This window comes from Eptatretus burgeri, chromosome 3, assembly GCF_056783735.1.
Source record: "Eptatretus burgeri isolate ZD-2024b chromosome 3, Ebu_testis_v1, whole genome shotgun sequence".
NCBI lineage: Eukaryota > Metazoa > Chordata > Myxini > Myxiniformes > Myxinidae > Eptatretus > Eptatretus burgeri.
The window spans coordinates 66,756,545-66,781,544 of record NC_140963.1 but is presented as its reverse complement, the minus strand read 5'-3'; the positions used below and the strand labels follow the sequence as shown (position 1 = coordinate 66,781,544).

Here is a 25,000-nt window from a genome sequence, read left to right as displayed (position 1 = left end):
TTGGGACGATGACTGGCAAAGGGCGAGAGTTGGCTGACATGATGGAGAGAAGAAAGGTGGACATACTGTGTGTACAAGAGACCAAGTGGATGGGGAGTAAGGCTAGGAGCATTGGAGGTGGTTTCAAACTGTTCTACCATGGTGTGGATGGGAGGAGAAATGGTGTCGGGGTAATCCTGAAGGAAGATTATGTCAAGAGGGTATTGGAGGTGAGGAGAGTGTCTGACCGAGTGATGAGTGTGAAGTTGGAAATTGAAGGGGTGATGATGAATGTCATCAGTGCATATGCCCCACATCTGGGGTGTGATATGGAGTATAAAGAAGATTTGTGGAGTGAGTTAGATGAAGTGGTGGAGAGTGTATCCGAGGATGAAAGATTGGTGATTGGAGCAGATTTCAATGGGCATGTTGGGGAAGGGAATAAAGAGGATGAGGAGGTGATGGGGAGGTATGGTCTCAACAAGAGAAATGTGGAAGGGCAAATGGTGGTAGAGTTTGCAAAAAGAATGGAAATGGCAGTGTTAAATACGTATTTCAAGAAGAAGGAGGAACACAGGGTGACATACAAGAGTGGAGGAAAGTGCACACAGGTGGATTACATCTTAAGCAGGAGATGCAACCTGAAAGAGATTAGTGACTGTGAGGTGGTGGCAGGGGAGAGTGTAGCTCGACAGCATCGATTAGTGGTCTGTAGGATGACTTTAGAGGTGAGGTTGAGGAAGAGAGTGAGGGCTGAACCAAGGACCAGATGGTGGAAGCTAAAGGAGGAAGACTGTTGCGTGAAATTTAGGGAGGAGGTGAGACAGGCATTTGATGGTGGTAAAGATGGGTGGGATGATTGGGCAACGACAGCAGAAGTTGTGAGGGAGATAGCGATGAAGGTACTTGGTGTGACATCTGGACAGAGGAAGGAAGATAAGTAGACTTGGTGGTGGAATGAGGAAGTACAGGAAAGTATAAGGAAGAAGGGGTTGGCGAAAAAGAAGTGGGATAGTCAGAGAGATGAAGAAAGTAGGCAGGAGTACAAGGAGTGGCGGCGAAAGGCAAAAAGAGAGGTGGCAAAGGCCAAGGAAAAGGCATATGACGAACTGTATGAGAAGTTGGATACAAAAGAAGGGGAAAAGGATTTATACCGATTGGCAAGACAGAGGGACCGAGCTGGGAAGGATGTGCTGCAGGTTAGGGTGATAAAGGACGCAAATGGGAATGTGCTGATGAGCGAGGAGAGTGTGTTGAGAAGGTGGATGGAGTACTTTGAGGAGCTGATGAATGAAGAAAATGAGAGAGAGAGAAGGTTGGAAGAGGTGGAGATAGTGAATTTAAAAGTGGGGTGGATCAGTAAGGATGAAGTGAGGACTGCTATGAAGAGGATGAAAAGTGGAAAGGCGGTTGGCCCAGATGGTATACCAGTGGAGGCATGGAAGTGCTTAGGAGAGATGGCAGTGGGGTTGTTAACCAGATTGTTTAATAAAGTCTTGGAAAGTGAGAGGATGCAGAGGAGTGGAGATTAAGTGTCTAGTTCCGATTTTCAAGAATAAGGGTGATGTGCAGAGCTGTGGAAATTACAGAGGGATAAAGTTGTTAAGCCACACCATGAAGTTGTGGGAAAGAGTTGTGGAAGCTAGGTTGAGAGGAGAGGTGACGATCTGTGAGCAGCAATATGGGTTTATGCCAGGAAAGAGCACCACTGATGCGATGTTTGCTTTGAGAATGTTGATGGAGAAGTATAGGGAAGGCCAGAAGGAGTTACATTGTGTGTTTGTGGATTTAGAGAAAGCTCATGATAGGGTGCCAAGAGAGGAGTTGTGGCATTGTATGAGGAAGTCGGGAGTGGTGGAGAAGTATGTGAGGATGGTGCAGGATATGTATGAGGACAGTGTGACAGCGGTGAGGTGTGCGGTAGGAATGACGGACCGGTTTAAGGTAAAAGTGGGATTGCACCAAGGATCGACTCTGAGCCCTTTCCTGTTTGCAATGGTGATGGACAGGTTGACGGACGAGATCAGACTGGAGTCCCCATGGACTATGATGTTCGCGGATGACATCATGATCTGTCGGGAGAGTAGGGAGCAGGCTGAGGCGAGCCTCGAGTGGTGGAGGTACGCACGGGAGAGTAGGGGAATGATAGTCAGTCGGAGTAAGATGGAGTACATGTGCGTAAATGAGAGGGAGGGTGGTGGTATGGTGCAGTTGCAAGGAGTTGAGGTGGGGAAGGTGGATTGGTTTAAATACTTGGGATCAACTGTCCAAAGTAACGGAGAGTGTGGGAGAGAAGTGAAAAAGAGAGTGCAGGCAGGATGGAGTGGGTGGAGAAGAGTTGCAGGAGTGATTTGTGACAGAAGGGTAGCTGCAAGAGTGAAGGGGAAAGTATATAAGACGGTAGTGAGACCAGCTATGTTGTATGGTTTGGAGGCGGTGGCACTTACAATAAGACAGGAAGCGGAGCTGGAGGTGGCAGAGTTAAAGATGCTGCGATTCTCGTTGGGAGTGACGAGGATGGATAGGATAAGGAATGAGTATATTAGAGGGACAGCGCAGGTCGGACGGTTTGGAAAAAAGTGAGAGAGGCGAGATTGAGATGGTTTGGACATGTGCACAGGAGGGAAGCGGAGTATATCGGGAGAAGGATGTTGAAGATGGAGCCGCCAGGCAGGAGGAGAAGAGGAAGGCCAAAGAAGAGGTTCATGGATACGGTGAGGGCGGACATGTGAGTGGTTGGAGTGTCAATGGAAGATGTGGAGGACAGAGCGAAATGGATACGGTTGATCCGCTGTGGCGACCCCTAACGGGAGCAAGCCGAAAGAGGAAGAAGAAGAAGAAGAAAAAGAAGAAGAAGACTCGAATTGCAGGGGGCGCTGCAGGTAAAGTAATCTATATATCACAAAAACCGGAATATATTTGAGAGCATCACCTGTAGATCAATCGTGCCAAATTTCATAACCCTACATGGGATAATGGCTTTCGGAATTGATTTCGCGTGAACGGTACCGATTTTGAAGGTTTTCGGTTGTTGCTAGGGAACCAAAGCGTCCCTAGCAACCATCACAATTTCCAAAGCATTAGATCATAAGATGTACCTACCACCCGAGTTTGGTCAAAATCCACCCACGTTTACTACCAATTACGCTGATGACAAACGAAAAAACATCCAAACAAACAGACAGAATTACTGACAATAAGGGTCACCTATTTCGGCGACCCAATATATGTATGTGTATATATATATATATACATATATATATATATATATATATATATATATATATATATATATACATACATATATATATATATATATATACATATACATACATATATATATACATATATATACACACACACACACACACACACACACACACACACACACACACACACACACACACACACACACACACACACACACACACACACACACACACCGTCGGACCTTGCTATTTGCCGAATCGCTATTCACGGACCCCACATAATTGTGGTTGATAAAGACCTGCTTCTACATTCTCGGCCGCTAAGCTTTGTTTATTCGTGTTTTTTTTTCACGTTTTTTTGCAGCCTTATTTGTGGGGTTTTTTTGCAGGCGTATTCGTGGTTTTTCATAGGATTTTTGATTTTGCCTTCTGAATCATGAACCACAGGAACCTATCCCTCTTTTCCCATTGAAACAACTAGTGTGGATCGGCATTCTTCGTGCACCTCAACACACGTTGTTGAAGAGGAATCGGCTTCTTTGAACATGCCTGCTTTCTCCTGGAGTGAGGGAAGGGGGGGGGGGTGGTGGATGTCGGTTAGTGGGGGTGATGGTGGATCGGATGTTGTGGGTGGGGGGGGGGAGGAGTGGATGGTGCTGGGGGGGATGTTGGCCAAATATATTTTGTGCTCTGACTGAATACTGTGTACTCTTTTCGTAGCAGTACTAGCCACGGATGCACACTTATGCGCGTGCACACACACACACACACACACACACACACACACACACACACACACACACACACACACACACACACACACACACACACACACACACACACACACACACACACACACAAAGAAAAAAACACCTTTTTGGTCGTATCTTAAATAAAATATTGAGTTTTATAGATTGAAGATGGGGACACATTTTCTTCATTTGCACTCTCTCCCTCAGTGTTGAATGTCAAGGTCATATGGCAGTCTGAAAAAAACTATGGTCATCATTGGATCGTGGAAACTTACCCTTGGCAATTGCTTTGTGATTGCAGCAATCAAGATTGGAGGTGATGTGTTGACATAATTTATGCACATGATATCAGTGTCATGTCGAATTTTAGGTCAGAGTTGCTCCTTTTGTTGAATTTATCCTCCTTGACTACAACCTCACCTCCTAACTGGTGATCAGCAGGGCAGTGACAATGCAGCTGTGTGGCAGCCGACGCTTGTTGTTAACAGATCATGCAGCATTTGCTGTTATAGGACATCAAAATATGGGGTACGAGAGAGACACATATATCTTTCCCTTGTGAAGAACTTCGATGCAGGAAGAGGCCCTGAGCCATCAAAACCAGCATAGTATTGCCACCTTATGGTTGTTTGTCTGTGCTCTATCCTTTTAAATGTTGAGCCTCAAGAGAGGAGAGAGCACAACCATTTTTTAATCTTTGATACAACTCAGCTGACATTCAAATTGACAACCTTCCAGTCTCAGAATGGATGCTCTGACTATTATTATACCACTGATTCTGTTACTCGTGTTGCTACAACGGTGTTGGTGAAGCACACAGTTTCGATTATAGTAAATATGAATTTTGTGTTTAAAAGTCCTTTTTTTTTGGAAGTGTCTAAATATGGCAGGAGCTAACAGTAGTTGTGTCTCTTGAATGATAATGTGTGTCACTATGCATGATAATGCATAGTGATGTCTCTCTTGATGGTGAGAAACATGACTATTCAACATTCATTTTTACATTGAAAATATCAAAATAATATATTTCTCTCCTTGCATACCACTCCATTTGGAAATAATTTGGTTAAAACAGCAGTGAAGTTGCCAGAATACGTTTAAAACTCAACAACTGTCTTGAATTTGAGTCAGCATAAAAATATTACTTTTGGGCTGACAGTAAGGAAAAGGGTTTTTTTTTCGAATGGCAGTTCAGATGACCTCTATCTCATGGAACACTGGTTTATTTCTTTCAGTTCCACAAGGCTATCTGTCCAACCTTATTACTCAAGACCGTCATAGGAACAAAATCAGTGTCAGCACCTCATACCCATATAATTGTAGTGCTGCAGAAACATGAAAAAAAGCCTTACAAGAGAGGATGCACATCATTCTAATAGAATATCCACATTGTGCTGGAAACCCAGATTTTTCAAATTTAAAAAACAACAATAAGTCAATCCATGAAAAATAAATCACAATCAGTGCAGCCAAAAAAGGAGAATTTTTTTTTTTACTATCGGCCCAGTTTAATTGAAGATATTGTATCATTGCCTGTTATGCGAGTATTTTTGTGAACAAAGAAAGGGTTTTGGGAAAAATCTATTGATATAAAGCAGGAAACAGAGGAATTGACTGAATAAGGGTAACGAAGGTGGATGTATTCTGGCTGATTTTTCCTTTTCAAACCACAATTGAAGTGAAATTAAGCCTCCAGCAATTTCCCTGTTATTCTCGTTTTATCGCAACAAATACGTAGGGTGTTGTAAAGTTCGAGGAAGGAGATACATGTAGTAGTCCAACAAACACCAATGTTTTATTTATCTCTTGACATATAAATACGAATTTTAGGAAGAAAAAATATTTCCTTACTAATTATACTTATCCAATGGAAAAGCAGTGTTTTTGAATTGGTACATGTTTTTTTACAGGTATCGAGGCTCGTGAAAGAGCAGAATAACAATGTGCAAAGGGTCATCAGACAAAGTATGGTGTGTAAGGTAAACAGTGGGACAACAAGAGATTTTCCACAACACAAGGAGAGGTATTGCAGGAGAAAGGTGTGAAGAGGGTCTGGAATATCGTGCATTTCTCGTCCATTCTGAGCATCTCATTGCTCGATATTTTTGGAAGCCCATTGCAGCACAAGAGGGCATGGTTCATAATGAACTGTGGAAGTGAAAAGCATCTTCAGGTGAATAACTTACAGCTGGAGCAATCCCTGTGAAAATGACAAATGTATCTCCCTGTCCAACTCTACGTTCTTCTTTTTTAGTGTGCAACCTGGACACCTTTCATGGAAAATCCCAATTTTAGCACCAAATACCTCATACATTTGCAATTGTGTATCCAATGGTGAGAGTACCCCAAGCCCAATGACAATGCATCATATTTTAGAGGCATTTTTTGCAGCAGTTGTACCTTCAAAACGATTTATGATATCCTCACAGAAAATGCCGTGTTGCTTGATAACCTTGTACCATTCACAAACATTTAAGAGATAATACTATATTTGTCCAGGATTTTCATTGGCACTCTGATAAAATCATTCTTCACCTCAAAAGTGACAAATTAAGAGGAACTCCAACCTCTAGAATGTTCTAAATTTCCTGAAATAGCTGTTCATCTTCCTCTCTTCCTCTCTCTTCCTGTTATTCCTCTCTTCATCAGTTATTTTCAATCAGAAGGATGGTTCACAGCTTGAATGACAATATTCCAAAATGACCAGAATCTATTAATATTACTGAGATTTGGTAACTCCCACCCTCTCCCCGGTTCCAGTAAAAAAGCCTCATTTCATTAGGCCGGATTGTAATGTAGGACAACAATGACACACTTCTCATTTGGATATATTATAGAGCTTGGATTCTCCTGCAGGTCCTATTAAAATGGTGAATAATTTTTATAGAGTCTGGCACCCTGCCTTGATCTTATTTGATGCAGTCTTGCACTTGATCTCAAAGCTCTCGGCTTATGGCATTCAAAGCTGCCTCCTCTCTTGAATCACTGACATCCTCTACCTTCATATTTAGCATGTAGTTCTTTATGTGATTTTCTCGTCTGTTTCTGTCAAGTCTGGAGTGCCCCAAGGCAGGGTCCAATCTTGTTCCTCATCTTCCATTAATAATCTTTCTGATTCCCAAGAAAATCCTACTTATCCCTTTGCTGATGATTTCACCCTCTGCCCTGACATATCTCATCCTCCAGACAGGCATGCAGCAGGCTCTGCTCTTTCTGCAGACCTTGTTGGAATCAGGATCTGGTCCAACACTTGGATATGTCTTTCACTGCTGACAAATCCCACACACTCACACTGTCTCTCAGAAAGGACTGCCTGGAAAACCATCTCATCTGCTTCTTAAACAAACCATTCTAAGAGGTTGTCATTCCTGTTTGAAAATGTATGTATGAAAAAACACATTTCCTTCATGCCAACTATTACACTGCCTCCATAGGTGGTGTCAGTTGAGATGCAGCAGCTCAAGCCACGACAAGGGAGATATACTCCACAGCATTGCAGACAAATGCCTTGTACACAGGTGAAGAGATGATGATATCCATTAAAAAACTTGGCTCTATAAATAAATTCCAAATTGGTATCCAGAAATGTAATCAATCAAAGACAGGTTATTGAACATTGTAAGACTTTGGTGATCGAAGGACTGTACTCAATCATAGTGCCTCCTGTAGGTGAGAGCAGCTTTGTGGAAGTTAGCGAGGGTGCTAGTGATAGCTCACCTACTCTTCATGAAGGACACCAGGGGATCTTCAATGTCCATGAACTAATGGCACCAGATGGGCCACACAGTTTAACGTCCATGTGAAGGACAGCGCAAACGTTGATGCCTCACCCTTCATGCGAAACACCAGGGAGACAGTTTAAAGCTGGGCCAATATTCAAGCCCAGGCTATACAGCAAGTGCATATACCTTTAAGCTATCCTGTCAATCTATCAGGGTGCTGATGCCATCAGAGCCAGATGGAACTGAGAGGTAAAGTCTCTCTGGAAACTGAGCCATTCAATATAATATTAAAAGCCAGACCTGTCTGTGTTTGTGCAGCTCTTTGAAAACAGACAAAGAGGTGCAAGACCTCAGGAGGGCATGATCAGAGGAAACAACAAGAGTGAGTGAAGAGGTGAGCCTGGAAGAAAACAGAACCAAGTCGAGGAGTGATGTTCAGTCCACTTGCAGGACTTCTGCTTATAAAATTAACATAATTTTCTCGGCCTACTGTTTCACGAAAATAGTTGGCTGTGGTGCCAACAGCAAGAGATCAAGGATGAAATGCCTAGCCAATATGTGTGGTGGCAGTTAAATTCACCGCAGTTAATAAATAGACAGCCGGGGTTAGAAAATCCAGTTCAGAAACCTCTTGAAGAACTTCAATCACTCAAACATTTGGGCCTCACCATCAGCTATGATTTATCTGAGGCAAACAACATATCTCAGTTGTCCTCCAAAGCAAGCCACTGACTGGGCATCCTCCATTATACAAATACTTTTCTTGGAAAATCTGAACTTTAATAATCTGACAACACCAACATACACACCTCGATTGAGTATTACTCTCTCCTTTGGCTGGTGCCCCTTCCTTACACATTGCCCATCTTGATACTGTTGGAACCAAGGCCCTCAAAATTATTGGAATGTCATGCAATGAAGCTCAGTCTCTGGGCCTGCATCACATACAGGTCAGTGGTCTCTGTCTTATGCCACCTCCTTTAAGGTTTTTCATCCTCTGCTCTTTCTTTGATTTGTCCCACTCCACCATTCACAGGTTTCTGAAGAATGTATGTGGTCTGTCAGTAATCCACTCCTGGTGAAACTTCCAAACTCCAGACTCGCTGTTCACCTCCATTCATTTGTCCTTATTTTCTCTCCCCCTTCCCATTTCCACTATTTTCTTCCACTTTTTCTGTTATGTTCTGGTCCATACTGTGTTCTAACTCTTCCACGAGCCTCAACATTGTTTCTAAAAATAAGTTGGCAAGATTTTGGTATTCGGCCATGGTATTGGTGAGTACAAATATACTCTTCATGAGAGACACCATGGGATAACTTATGTTCACCAAACAATGCTCAGATAATTTATCAGTAAGAAGGAGGTATAAAGGACAGGAAGCAAAAACATAATGGAGGAAATTAAAATGAGGAGGTGTAGATAGATTTGGCACATACTGCATACAGTATAGAAAACAACATCATAAAAAGAGTGATACATGGGAAGTTTGAAGGTCAAAGAAGGGTTGGATGACCTACAGAGACCTGGCAGCATGTGGTGGAAAAGGTGCCAAGGAAGCTAGAAATCACCTTGATGGCAGTCAGTGGGGTCAAGACAGACAAAAGTGATGCGAGTTCCTCAATCGGCTCTATATGCTGCCAGGCACGACAGGATCTAAACCAAGAAAGCAAATAATTCTCGCAGATGGACCCACAGCTTAACATCTATCCAAGAGATGGCACACTATGATACAATGCCCTGCCTGCGAAGCACCAATCCATCAGTTTATAGATAGGTGTCGAATCAATCTCCAGACGAAACAAATCAAAGGCAAGTGCACTACGTCTGTGCCATCTTGTAGGATGGTGAAACATGACTTTTCATCTATATTAATCTCATAGCTGTAACATGACTTTTAGCTAAAACATGAAAAAGTTGAAACATGACTTTTAATCTCGATTAGTGTCATGTCCATAATGTATCTCTCTGCAATGACCATCAAACAAACCCAACTATTTGCTTCTGTAATCAACCTTTCCTTAGAGAGCCTCACTATCAGCCATGTCCTCTTCTGTGTTCACAATGTCTCCAAAATGGTCAATAAAGCCAAGTGCAGAATTTCCATTGAATAGAGGCCAGAGTTTTCCTTTATTCTGCAGAACTCATTTCCTAAAAAGCATTTATTTGGAGCACAATGGATTTGTTCTTCTTTGTAGGCTGGTTCAACTGCATTCAACCTGTCTTTCCTAGAAGCTGAAGAGGGCAAAGCTTCAAAAATAATTGAAGTAACTCATCAAGAGACTGCTGCAAATGGCCTACTGCTTTTTCACTGTAGACGTGATGGTACTCATTCAATCCTCTACAGGGTGGCCACAATATCTTGCCACCCCTTGCAAAAATTGTGACGTCATCTTTGAGTGCAGAGTGTTAATTTGTTTTCCTTTTTCCATTTTTTCAGATTGAGTGAATGTAACCATGTGTGATACAATCAATAACACCATTAAACAATGGATTGTTGTCAGTGTCTAAGTTCACGAATGTCCACAAACAGGGGAAATAATGGAAGAGGTGCATGTTGACTTCCAGCAACGATTCCGCCAAGGAGCTGCCTATCGAAAGAAACTTCTGTGTTGAGAGTATAAACTCTTTGCAACAGGCAACATAAAAGATATGCCAATAACTGGAAGGCCATCAACCAGAGGTCTGCAGTGCAAGTTGGTCGAATAATCTGTTGCCAGATCACCAAAAAAGTCAACCCGTAAACAATCTGCAGAGCTTAGAACACCACATTAGACAATGCAAAAGCACACAAAGGTTGACCTAAAATTGCACCCACGTCACCCAATGTTCGTTCAAGAGTTATCAGATAAAAATGCTCTGGAAAATGTCCCACAGAGCATGGCACAAAATTATTCTCTGTAATGGCAATGATGGCACACAAACGAATCCACTAGACAGTTAAGGCTTGGTCATATGCTGTAAAATATGTAATAAAGTAAAAGAGTACAACAAATGCATGCGGTATAACTTGTAGAACCCTTCAGTATTGTCAGCTAATATGATAAAAGGCAATGTCACAATTTTTATCAGGGGTGACAAGTCATTGTGACTATCATGTACAATCTCTCATCTAGTGTTGCTCCCCTTCCCTTGTCAAAAATATCTCTCAAAGACTACCCATCATAAAGAGAGTCCACAAAATCTCGGTAAAATACTTCATCTCGTCACTCCTAGTTTCCAGAATCTGCCAAACTCATGAGTAAACAATATATTGATTTATTTCAAAGCTCAATAAAAACCCATGAAGTGACGCATTGGTATGTTCTGCAAAAATATAGTGTGTATCTGATTTTAAAAATGTGCAGAAGCTTACCTAGCAACATCCTTGCGTAATATCTCATGCTTAACAAGCAGTCGACGTCGCTCCCTAAAGTTGCGTCGTTCACAGAATCCACGAAACACTGCTTGTATTTTGGCAGCAGCAATGTCTTGGATGGTAGCAATGGACATTGCACCTTGCTCCAGCATATATTGCATGACCTCTTGGTGGCCACCAAGGAGAGCATAATCCAGCGCTGTATATCTGTGTGTTACATCATGAAGCCATCAAGTCCACTATCTTTCCAAAAAAATTAATAAATCAAAACTTTAACAATAATGAAGGATTAAAGGACATTATGTCATAGCAATAAATGTTATGCAGAAGAGTGATTAGTTCGACAATGCATTGCAAATTCTGTAAACCTCAAATAAAGCACATATTTACGAACAAAACAGTTAAAGCGTTCAGGAGCAGTAAATAAAAAGATTGTTACTTATTTCCAGACTGCTTGTGCATGCATGTGTATGTGTTTGTGTTGGGTTATTGCATTGCTGGATTCAAAAGTGAAATGTTGCATTGCTGGGTTGACTGTGTCTAGATGCTGTACTGTATGGGTGGAGCCCGAGTCATGGTTGGGGGTGGTCGTGTGGTTGTGGCTTCATATGTCACGACTCGCTGACTGGTGCTACAAGTCCCCAGTGGGCGAGTCGTCACATATGAAGCTTGCACCTCTACCACGACACTACAGATGCAACAAGTTGTGGATCCATTGATAGAGGTAATCGACTGGTGTGGACCAGCGGCCGTGAATGTGGATCCACCATTTGGAAAGGTTCAGGACTGAAACGATCAAAACCACGATGAAGAACAGTGCTCAGTTGATGATCCAGGCAGTCAGAAAATCAGCCAATTGCTTACATGTTAAGGTTCTTACTTAGGTAAACAAACTATTTTGAAGTTTACAATTAAAACTAGTAATGCATGGACACAACCATCCTTAACCATGGTGTGGAATGTCGGCTGAGGTCCTCACATTTTTTTATTCGACCCTCACGTTTGTTGGAAGCCTACTACAATTTTTTTTGGAAGTTTGGTGCTTCCAGTGTACCTCCAAAGCATGACACTTTCTGAGGTTCAAAGACCAGATTATGGTGATAACATGGCGGGTGGTGACACAAACTACTGGTCTGGTTGCTCTGATGGTTACCATGCCCAAGGAGTTGCTGTAACTGTGTCCAACAAACTGACTCTCATGATAATCGAGGTAACACCGGTCAACAACGCATTATGAGACTGAGGATTCGTCACTCTCTCGGTGTCATTTCCCTGGTCTCTGTATATACTCCGACTGAGGCGAGTAATCTCACTGTGAAGGAGACATTCTATGCTGCGCTCGAGTCTGTGCTGGATCAGTGCCCCAGACGATATACTCATTTTGTCTTGGGGGATTTGAATATATTGACTGGCACTGATAGGGATGCTTATAAGAGATGTGTTGGTCCCCATGGGTCTGTAACCGTGATCCAGAATAGCACTGTTCCTTGACTTCACCAGATGCCGTGGACCTTAGGGTGGCTGGTTCATGGTTTCAGCACCCACAGCAACATCGCTAGACCTGGAAGTCCAACAATGGTAGTGTGGCAAAGGAGATTGAACATGTGCTTATCAGTGGTCATTGGAGGATGCTCCAGAACTGCAGGGTCTACTGGAGTGTTCAGTTCCTCAATACCGACCACAGGCTTGTTGGAGCATTCCCGAAGCTGTGGCACAAATCAAAGAAAATGGCACAATCCCAGCCGAAAAAAAAAAAAATCCTCACTTTCGGGTGCACAGGATTCCTGGGCAAGGGGTGGAAGACCCCCTTGACCAGGGCACAGGATGGAAACTAGTTAGGGGGAAGGGTTAGCTTAGCTAGACCGACTCCATGGGGCAGGGGTAAGTCCTCATGGAGTCCGTGGAATGGATTAGGTAGAGGGATTTATTGAGCTTTAGGTTGGGAAATAAAATGATTTATTTGGAGACAGTGACAGACTTGTGGATGTGCAGCAGGGACGTAGCTTAGCTACGTAGTGTTAAAAGGAACGTGCTGTAGTTTAAGGGACGACGTGGGAGCACGAGTTAGTTAGGGGATGTAGTTAGGAGGATGGCAGAGTTCAGCGGTGTGTGTGTTGAGTTGTTGGTGAGTTATGAGGTGGAGACATGTTGAGTGAGTGAGGCCAGCGGGTCTGTGTGAGTGGAGCGAATGGGGAATGCATGGTGCGATGAGTGATTGGGGGGAGGAGTGACTCCCGCCCAAGGGACCCCGGGGTCAGTGTAGAGTGAGTTAGCTGGGTTAGTCAAATTTAAAAATGGAGGTCGTTTTGTTGTTGGTGGGAAAGTAGGCTCGAGACCCATTTGGAGGGGTGCAGGAGCCCTGTTGACGGGCTTGGGAGCGTGGCTGCGAAAGGTGAGTATCGCTGAGTGGGTACCCCGGGCACCAGGCTAGTCGGCCGCGGTAGGCCATGGGCCCATGGGGGGCCGGGATAGAGTAGTGGGCACGGGTGCGCCTGCTTGGTGCGGGGGCCCGGGGCACCATTAGCCGCGTGGGCAGTGTTGTGGGCATGGGTGACCCTCGGAAAGGGGCCCGGGAAGCCAGCCTGCCACGTGTGCGTTTCAGGGGAGGTGCCATGGGGGGCACTCCCCGGTGTTAGGGAGCTGGTAGGCTCGGAGGCAGTGTAGTGCCCGGGGGTGCCATAGCGGGAGATTCGGCAGAGGGTCGTGCCTGCCAAAGGGAGCCACGTGTCCCAGCCAGGAGACCGTGTGAGGGCACGGAGAGAAAATTGGGGGGCGAGGCCCGAAATTGTGAGGACACCAACACAGGCGACGGGAATCTGGGTTGTTAGAACCAATAGTTTAAGCGAGAGGCGCTTGTTGAAAGCCCCGGGGTAGTTTAACAGTTAAATGGTTAGGGTAGATAAGGAGATGTACCCCTCCGCACCATCCATCCCCTCGCTGTCGTTGTGGGCCGCTGGACCCACTTTGGTTAAGATCGCCGAACTCTGGGGAGGCCATTCTGAGGCTTCGTTGGGCCTCGACACAGGATGCTAGCTCTCCCTTATTCCCCTCCGGGAAGGGAATGTAGGGGTTGGGAATAGGCTAGGTGACAGGATAGGTTAGCCGAACAAGGACGATAAAGGGGGTTAGGGGACGATTTATAGTAGGGAAGTAAAAAAGGAAATTAAAAAAAATAATAATAATAATAAGTGGGGGCTAAATTGGGGTTTGACAAATTAAGGGAGTGGGTATGTACAGTGACAGGCAAAGGCGATAGGTTGGGAGGGAGACAGGTAGGTAGGTCCGAGCCCGCCTTCCAAGTGGCCAGCACCACCGCACTCCCTCCACCAACCTCCACTGAACGGCAAAGGCTGGCCGACTTCATCGGCTGGCCGTGTTTTGCTTCAAGGCGGAGGCCGGCCAACTTCATCGGCAGCTGTTGTTTTGCTGCAAGGCCTGTGCCATCGGCTGGCCATGTTTTGCTTCAAGGCCTGTGCCGGCCAGTTCATCTGCTGGCTGTTTTTCTTCAAGGCCTGTGCCGGCCAGTTCATCTGCCGGCTGTGTTTGCCTGCAGCGGCCTTCTTCTGCGGGCTGTGTTTGCCTGCAGCGGCCTTCTTCAGCGGGCTGTGTTTGCCTGATCACCTTTGCCATGCCATGCCCACTGCCCCTGTTCACCAGCCCCGTTCAATTTTTGCTTTGCCCCCCCCCCCTGTTCATTGCCATGTGCGCCAGGATCAAGGCAACAGTTTGCAAGCTGCGAGAACTGCCCTGTTGGCAGCTACAACACGGGCCTGCAGTGGCGGCCCGTGCACCGTGTTTGTGTCCATCCATCCATTCGTTGTGCTCATTGCGTGTGCCACTTGAGCTGGCACGGAGACTGCATTTGTGCAGCCCATGCACCGTTGTGGTTCACTGCGTTCAGTTCAAACCATTCATTCATCCACTCGTTGTGTTTATTGCGTGTGCCACTTGAGCTGGCACGGAGACTGCGTTTGTGCAGCCCATGCACCGTTGTGGTTCACTGCGTTCAGTTCAAAAAGGGAAGGCCTTGGACTGCGTGTGAGCAGCCAGCCACGTTCCCTGTCACCTGCATTGTTTTGAGCCAGAGACTGCATGCGAGCAGCCTGGCTCCCTGTTAACTGCTTTCTTTTTGCAGAGCTCATTGATCCTGGGCCATGGTTTAGTGTTAAATTTGTAAGTTAAGGTTAAGATGTACTGTAAATATGAGTGCGCCCCCGGCATGTTTGTCCTAGCGCCGGCAATTTTATTTAAGTCGTCCGTGTGAGTGAGTTTGTTTAGGTAGTTACGCGGCCCTCAGGTTATTTATTTTGGGGACACGAATACCATGAATGTCGCACTCAGGGATCCATAGGTAAAATGTACTAGGGGAAAACTACACATGATAGCACACGAAAATTTGACGACTCGGAACGAGTCTGTAAAAAGGGGAGGGGGTAGTGTTGTGGTTGACCAAATTCGCAAACCACCATTCAGGTCCCTTAGGTGAGATATCTCGGTAAGTATATGTGTAGTTAGGCCCAAACCCGTTGTCTAGAGGGAATAAATGTCATTCATGCGTGCTGCGACTCTTCAGGATAGCCGTTTTTCTTTTACTATCTTTATTTTGGACCAACCGCCATTGTTACCACCGCCAACCGCGTCTCAACAGTCATCACAACATCAACCACCCACCACAACGCCGCTTCACCACAACAGCCACGACCTTTACCGTCACACCTCGCAACCGTCGCATCGCCACCGTTCTTGCGCCGCTTGTGGGTGCCGGTATTGGACTCGTGCAGGGCGCGCGCCGAACAGCGTGTACAAAACCACGGACTTTCCGCTCCAAAAACGGATCAAAAACGACTCACGCCCACTTTTGTTCCGTCCAATCGGTGAGCGAGGGGCGATTTGGCCCCGCCTCCAGGGCGTTGGAGGGCGGTCGCTACATGCAAATTCATGGATCAAAATGCATTCACGCCCACTTTTTCTCGGGCCAATGGGGAGCGAGGTGAAAGGTCGAAGGCAGGGGGTCAAAGGCGAAGCCACGGGGCTTATATAAGCGGCTGCGTTCGTCAGAAAAGGGTCGTCGTGTGCGTTGGAGTTGTGTGTGCGTTGGAAGGAGTTCGCAGGAGGAAGAGTTCGGAGTTGGAGTCGGAGCGAAGAGGACGGAGCTGTGGAGAGGCGGCGGCGGCGAAGGCAGACGAGGGGGTGCTCGCGTCGGTGCCGGGAGCTGCACACCAGGGAGGCCGACGGCGCGACCTGGTCGAGGTGGAGACGCTCGTCGCGGGACCCGAGACAGAGTAAAAATTCTCCTTTCCCCGAGCATCAGCAACCCCCTCCTGTTTCCCCCCGCGCTGAGATAGTGCGACCAAGGGGGCCCCCTTCCCACCCCCTACCAGACACTGTCCGCGAGGCCCGCGGAGTTGAGGCACCACCGCCGCTCCGCGTCTCATCACCAGACGGGTAGGCCCGACACGATCTCGGCCCCAGGCCCGCCTACCCCCTCATCCTGGAGGGTGGTTCTCTTTTCTTTTGCTTTGGGAATGTGTGTTGTCGGCGCCGTCTGTGAAGTAAAATTGTATAAGTGTTGCCGTGTGCTCGCGTAATCGGTATTAGATCTGCATTGTCGCATTTGCTTTTTGTCTTCTTCTTTGTATATGTGTGCTTTCCGTTCATCGCGAATAAATGTGCTTTATGTTGAACTGTTTCCCGCTTCGCTTCGTCATTTCTCTCATTGAATCCTCATCTTGCTTCACGTAAAGGGTTGGTAGTGGGCTGAATACGCCCGATAATTAATCGAACCGTCGAGGCCGACGATAACACCGCTCGGTTATCCCGATAGTACGGAACGGGTCGCTTAAGTGGCCCGTGTCCGAAGTCGACCTGCGGCGAGGTGCGATCGCCCGGTCTACCCTCCGTGTGGGTACTTAGGTAGGTCGAATTTGGCGAGCAACCCTATCCCACGCGGGGGCCGATTGGCTCGATCGCGGTGAGACCGAAAGGTCCACCCGTGACTGGTTCCCGGCGTTAGTCCGAGAGGGTCACGACTGGATTGTCCGTCCGGTGGGCGACGTGCCGCGATTCGAGTTACGTGGCCGTCCGCACGCCGGCGGGCGCGAATCCGTCACAATATATATATATATATATATATATATATATATATATATATATATATATATATATATATATATATATATATATATATATATATATATATATATATATATATATATATATATATATACATATATATATATATATACATATATATATATATATATATATATATATATATATATATATATATATATATATATATATATATATATATATATATATATATATATACATATATATATATATATATACATATATATATATATATATACATATATATATATATATACATATATATATATATATATATATATATATATATATATATATATATATATATATATATAAACACAATCATGCGCCACTTAACGACGCGGTTACGTTCTGAGAAATGCGTCGTTAAGCGACGTCGTCGTTGTGCGAACATCATTTTACGTTATTTTTTCGTTTTCGAACATCGTACTTACACAAACCAAGACACCTAGGCTATATAGTGTAGCCTATTGCTCCTCAGATACAAACCTGTACAGCATGTTACTGTACTGAATACTGTCGGCAATTGTAACACACATCCAAGATAGACGGAAGACACGTTCGATTTACCTTTGTGCTGTTCATGACGGCCATGTGTGTTGTTCGCAGCAGCATACAATCTCTTCTCGCATCGATTCTAGAAAGCTGAATTAGCGTTTGGATTTTATAAATACGTAATCATTGCATCGATGTTATAATTTATAAATGAAGAAACGAGCACCTGTCAATTGTGTGATATATTTTCGGAACAGTGCGATTGTTTTGACAACATAAAAAGCTTCACAAAAATATATTTGTGCTTTAATGTCGACTGTAACAACAATGATTTATTCGCGGAATTCTTCAATTCAAAGGTAATTTACTTGTTAGAAGGTAAACGTGGAAACATTGGTTCAGTTTGAAAGCCGATTTCCTTCAATCCCGATTTAGCATGACCCTGATTTTTTCGTGATGACATTTTATGGACCTCAACGATCATTATAACAGGGCCACACTGTCGTTTATTATCATTATGAGGTATTATGTATTGTATAGTGTACATAATTGTACGTGCTATTTTTATACGAGGCTACATCACTCGGCGCTAGGAATTTTTCAGTTACATTTTTTTTTTCATTTTTTTTTTTTTCATTTTTATTTTTTTCAGAGCTGGCAGATCCGTCGTTGCCAGGAACGTCGTTAAGTGGCGCATGACTTTGTATGTATGTATGTATGTATGTATATATATATATATATATATATATATATATATATATATGTATATATATATATATGTATATATATTTTTTTTTTTTACGTTTGAGGGGGGGGGTATGCATTCAAATGGTAATTAGGATGTTTAATTAGGTATGCCATGCTGTTTGGGTTTACCAGGATCTCCATGTAATAAGTAGCAATTCAGTGGTGATAAGTTGTCCAGTAAATGTTCATTTCTTCAAGGGGGAAATGATAATTGTCACATAATTAGATAGGGACATGGGATATATATAATATATATATATAGAAATATATACATATATATATATATATTTCTATATATATTGTATATTAGTGCGTCTAATCAGTCAGGAAGTGTGGCAATGCTCACGAAAAGGAGCAGGTGTCGTGGGGGTCAAAATGTGTGACATTTTTGCCTTGGAATACATGGATGGCTCCTAAATGAAAATAAATATTATGATATTTGTGGAGTCGATGAAGGGATTTCATAGGAGAGATAGGATTGCATAGACTTGTTAGGTCCGTGGACATGTAGGAGACAGCTTGACATAAATTAAGTAGGGAAACTGTGAGCTTAAGTGTTACTTGTCACCACACGGGGGGTTGTGCAGTGTTAATTAGATTGGGATTAAGGATAATCCCCCCCCCCAACCCCTGAAAGTAATTGCCCCCCGTGACCTTTCCCAATGTTTTTATATTACAAACCAGCAATGAAGGAATTACGTTTTTATAACAACAACAAGCATTACAACCGAGCTGCATGACCAAGCAGACAAGAACCCCACCTCCAAAGGTGACAGCGGGCGAAAGTCACAACCCCAGAGTGAATGATTGATAGGCATGACCTCAAAGGGAGATCAGAAGCGAACGTACGAGTGGAGTTCAGTGTGAGGGAGGTGATCAGAGAAAACAGAGCGCATCTCGGCAAGAGAACAAGGAGGCAGGTCGTTGCAGGAGGAGAGACACGGTCGGAGATGAAGGCTCAACGCGGGACAGAAGCGAGAGAGGCAGGATCAGCGGTCGAAAGAGAAGGGCATGACTAGCTTTCCTTCGCCAAATGACATGAAGAAGATCGCACGATTCTTGTGTTCGTGCTGAGGCGAGTTTGCCCGTGGCATATGTGACCAGCAACCAAAGCCTCATGTCAAGCCATCAGGCAAAATAGATGTTGCCATTCTGCAAAGCAGAAGATTGACGTCGGTGAGGACGTCGGTGAGGACGATCGACAAAGAGGCCGCACAGCTATTCATGAGGCGGCTCAGCTATTCATGAGGCCGCACAGCTATTCATGAGGTCGCTCAGCTATTCATGAGGCCGCACAGCTATTCATGAGCCCTGGCATTGAATACTACCTCACAAATTACCTCACACACATTCCCCACCCAGAAAGCGGCTCGGCGCCATTTGGGGACATGTCCTCCTGTGCAGTGACGTCGCAGTTGGGTGACTTCCAAGCTACTGAAACTCACTCTTGGACCCAAAGATAAGTGCCGAAATCGAGGAGGGATTATTTTCCTGTTTTATTCTGTTCCCCTGGTCTGTATTTAATTCCGTGTGGAGGTGCCTCAAAATTATATTTAGGTTATCTCACGTATTGATTTATTCCATTATAACTAGATCTTCTGTTTAATAAATGATTATTTGTTTAAGTTGCTGGTGTCTGTGTATCTGTAGTGGGTTCGAGTACAACCCACGTGCCCTCTTCCTTTACCACCATTTCCTCCGCATGTACGCCATAATCTCCAAGAATCTCGGCTGTAAGCCTCCAAGAGAACTGATTGGCCATCCGTCCAGGTAGGGGCAGACCCACCAGACGCGACAATATTAATCAGAGCCCAGACTCGAATGAAAAAGCCACCACTCATACATACATGTTTCATTCCTGAATGGAAAACAATGTTTGATGTCTGAGTTGTATTCGATATCACGCTAGAGCTTTTGATTCTATGTAGGTTTGCCATTTATCCAAAACCCACATGGATTGATGCATACCCTTTTGTCAACATCATGGCTACAGCAAGTTCAGCCATTTGATAAAAAACAGCATGTTTTAATGATTGTGAAGTTAAGCAACAATCCAGAATCCATTACAAGAAAAAAACATCCATAATATACACAAGATCCATCAAACACACAACTAATAAGCTGAAAGTGCATGTAAGCCTGGTGTTGGCTTAGTGGTTAGGGTGGCGGCTTGGGATCCTAGGGTCCTGAGTTCAAGCCCCGTTGGCTGCTGAATTAAAATACACCAGGAGGTTGACTCAGCCTGTCATCCTTCCGAGGTCGGCAAAATGAGTACCAGTGTAATGGTAAGGGGGACATTGCATCAGCGGCATAGCCACATCCCAACCAACACTGCATCAGCGGCATAGCCGCGTCCCAACCAATGATGCAACCAGCAGCCACAGGCTGCACTCGATAGAGAGAGACAGTGCATGTACGACGACACGATACATTATATAAGATACTCTTAGCTTGCACACCTATATTACACATATGAAAGTAATTTTAAATTATTCTCATTCAACAACAAAGAACACCAATGCCAAATTGCTTGTATCAGCAATACATGCTGATTATGCACACATACTGTAAGTAGGAAGGACTAGTATCGTTTTCTTTAATTACAGGATGATTGTCACATTGAATAAAAAGCATGCAAGCGGTTGATGACCAAACTCCAGATATGTATTTCACACCCTCCACTCACCAAGCAATTTAAATTACATATTGTTAAAATGCCACCACTTTTTACTTTTAAGCTTGTTATCGTCCAAATTACTAACCCGTCCCACGTTGCTTGCATCTCTCATCCTGGATCCTAAGAAGCAGCAGCTGGTGCCTCCAATTTGAACTGATACGTGCAGCAGAAAAATGCAGTGAAAAGCCATTTACTCTTAACATTAAATCACAAGCCTTTCAATGAACTCGTGGCCATACACAGGCAATCACCATCAAACTGGAATAGTAATGTACAAATGCTTATAAACACTATTGTGTGTCATTTTATGGAGTGTTCAGCTGCAATAAGATGCTCCAAGATGGCATTTTCAAGTTATATCCACATTACAAAGCTTAGCCTGCGTAATTCCAGCTCTTCACTGTGGTGTTTCATTTGTGTGTAAACATGTGCAACTCAGAATAGTCACCGAGTTTCGAGTGAATTTGTCATCTTGACTATAAAAAGTATCAATTCTACTCTGCTCCATTCTGAGCAGAACCACACACTACTATAGATATTACTGAATTGTTATCTTGTACTAATAAAATGGTGTGTGTGTGTGTGTGTGTGTGTGTGTGTGTGTGTGTGTGTGTGTGTGTGTGTGTGTGTGTGTGTGTGTGTGTGTGTGTGTGTGTGTGTGTGTGTGTGAGTTTGACTCCTCCATAACTCCAAAACCATAAAATCTAGCAGCCTGAAACTTTGCATGCATACTAAGGGCACTCCAAGGAAGTGCATGAGCGAAAATTTGGAGTTTGGGTTAATGAAAACACCCAGCCTGGTGTTGGCGCAGTGGTTAGGGCAGCGGCTTGGGATCAAAAAGGTCCTGAGTTCAAGCCCCGTTGGGCCACTGAATTAATACACCAGGGGGTTGACTCAGCCTGTCATCCTTCCGAGGTCGGCAAAATGAGTACCAGTGTACTGGGCCGGTGTATACCCCGGTTAAAATAGGTGTACCATATCCCTGTGTTGTAAGAGGCGACCAGGGTTGCGTCAGGAAGGACATCTGGCGTAAAACATGTGCCAAATCACTATGCGGATCATACGGATGATCCGCTGTGGCGACCCCTAACGGGAGCAGCCGAAAGAAGAAGAAGAAGAGTTAATAAAAACACCCATTTTGTAGGTAATTAACGGCCTTGTTTCATAATGTCCTTCATCAGGTGCATCTTCTGCCACCTTGCTCTTTGGGGTATTAAGGCGTCTCCTAGGTAACCTCTTAGGGGTCTGAAACCGCCATGTTTTTTGGCCTGCTCAACCATGACTTCACTTGGACCAGGCCACAATGATATCTATGAGTTTTAAAATTAGGAGCTTGGTCCTTGGAGCGATTTCATGCATTATATGAGACGATTTTCCACGATCTACTCTCATGGACAAATTAAAGTAAAGCATCGAAATCTTATTTCACTTTTTAGGATCGGATATCATCCGGACTCAGCATGTGTCGAAATCTGTTGTGAAATCTGATAATTTAAAGAAATAACTAGTCTTATAACTAAGCTGATGTACCTATTTACTTTAAGCAAGCAAGGCTATGTTCCCTCCTCCATACATACACAAGAAAATGTGTAATTTCCAAAGCATTAAACACCTTTTTCCACTGTTTTGAGAATTGTATTGAGTATAAGAAAAAATTTAGTAACGTGCCAAAATTAACCAGCTTCATTGAGCTGTATGATTTAATGGATTCACTGCAAGACCTCACGCCCTGTCCCCTTGTGGGACTGCCTGTCCATATCGTCTGCCACATCTGTGTCTATATTTTCGGAGGTTTCATGAGGTGCTCTTCAGGGAATCAAAGGAAATCTGGTTAAAAAAAAAAAGACAAAAAAAAAAGCTACAAGGTTTGCGCGGACCTCAAACCCATGTACCACGTGACACATGCATAGCCAAGCAGGCAAAATGGCAGATTTACTGTAATGTTTATTTCAGGGAACCAGCTGCATGAGCTATAGGATTTAGTGCATACACTCGAATGCCTGTTCATCATCGCTATGAAACGTTGTATACATCGCTTTTGTACGTACTAAAACTTTTCAAAATAGGAGTTTGGAGCAATTTAATGCATTACATGAGACAATTTTCCATGATCTACTCTCATGGACTAATTAAAGTATATCATCGAAATATTTCGCTTTTTAGGATCGCATATCGTTCGGATTAAGCAAGTGTCGAAACCTGTTGTGAAATCTGATAATTTAAAGAAATAACGAGTCTTGTAACTAAGTTGATATACCTCTTTACTTTAAGCAGGCAAGGCTTTGTTCCCTCCTCCACACATACACAAGAAAATGTGAAATTTCCAAAGCATTAAACTTATCTTTTTCTGCCGTTTGGAGAATTATATTGAGAAAACAAAAAATTTAGGAACGTAACAAAATTAACCAGCTTCATTTAGCTGCATGATTTAATGCATTCACTGTTCGACCTCGTGCCCTGTCCCCCAGAGGGACTGCCTATCCATATCGTCTGACAGATCTGTGTCTATATTTTTGGTGGTTTCACGAGATGCTCCACAGAGAACGAAAGTGAATCTGGTGAAAAACTGGACATTTCACAAAAAAGTTATAATGTTTGCATGGACCACGTGACATAAGTGATGTACCACATGACACATCACAGATGAGCAGGGAAAATGGCGGATTTTTTTCAATGTTTATTTCACGGGCGATTGAACTTTGTGATATTTCCAGGGTTGTTCTGCATTAAGCAGCAACTCTTTTGTGGATAAAGTCATTTTTCGAACTAATTCATTTTATTTCATTAACTGCTGCGTGTGTGGTGAAGACGGACTTTAAACTTAAAGGTATCCTTTATGGTATGCAGCAACAGCCGAGCCAACCCTTCCTTATCAACCATTTAATTGGATCGCTTGCATGAGTGCTGAAGCCACTTGTCAAGTGCCCATTGTAGATAGTGGTACCATGCAACATCATTCTGAGTGAACCGTTCACTCTCTGCGGACGCTTTTGCCACACCACGTCATTCAGAGCGAGTTTGGACAGGAGTTTGTCTCCAGACTTGCCCGGACAGGAGTTTTTCTTCGGACGGAAGTTTGTCTCCAGGCCGTGTTTATAGTATGACTGGTAGAAAATGAATTTCAGACATTATTTTGTTTCCATCTTCACTGTTATTCCATGCAGAATCATTTGATGAAACGGTATGAATCGTGCTAATGCTCCACCGCACCTCTGCCTTCCCTTCCTCTCAACTCACGCTGTCTTTCCTTCCCCCACCCCTCCTCTCTCCTTTCCCCTCCACCTCTTCACTCTCCTCGTGATCTCTCCCCCACCCATCTTTCCCTCTTCCCCCCTTGCATTCTCCCTTCCTCCTGTTGTATTACTGTCAGCGAAGCTATGGGTGGTATTTGCTAGTTTCAAATAAGAGTTAATTGATCTCATGGTTCACCAGGTTGATCTGTATATTTAACTTACTGTGAGCTACATTTATCTATGACAATTAATTTCTCTAATTTCAAAGATAGAGGTTTTCAAAAACCTGCATGGTATATTGTTTTTTCTTGTATAAACTAAACACAACGTGCTATTTACTACCACTTCAGAGCATTAATATCTTCAACATTACCAGACTCAGTGGTGTCATGGTTAGAGTGTTTGCTCCAAGTCTGGGAAGTTGGCAGTTAAAACCTCGGCTAAGTCATACTGAAGACTTCAAAAAAGATACGTGCTGCTTCCTTGCTTGACGCTCAGCATTTAAAAGAATAGAGCATGGACAATCCCTTTCAGGTGGCATCCATGGGAAGGAGGACATTCCTCCTCAGGAAATGCTCCGCTGAGTGCGGTGAGAAATGTGGCGCCATTGTTGTGTGGTGCTGTTACCCAGAGTACCCCAAGAAGTGACGGTACTTTCCCCAATATGTGCTGTGTTGTGTCTTGTGTATTTGTCTGTA

At 44.0% G+C, this 25,000-nt stretch overlaps 1 protein-coding gene across 1 annotated transcript in view; it reads right to left on the bottom strand.

The window, feature by feature from the left end:
• The window catches only part of INVS (inversin), a 671,909-nt gene that overhangs the window by 160,277 nt on the left and 486,632 nt on the right, over positions 1-25,000 (bottom strand). The window contains exon 13 of the mRNA XM_085873805.1: positions 11,016-11,225. Coding sequence (XP_085729931.1) covers positions 11,016-11,225 — 210 coding nt within the window. The remainder of the gene's footprint in view (positions 1-11,015; positions 11,226-25,000) is intronic.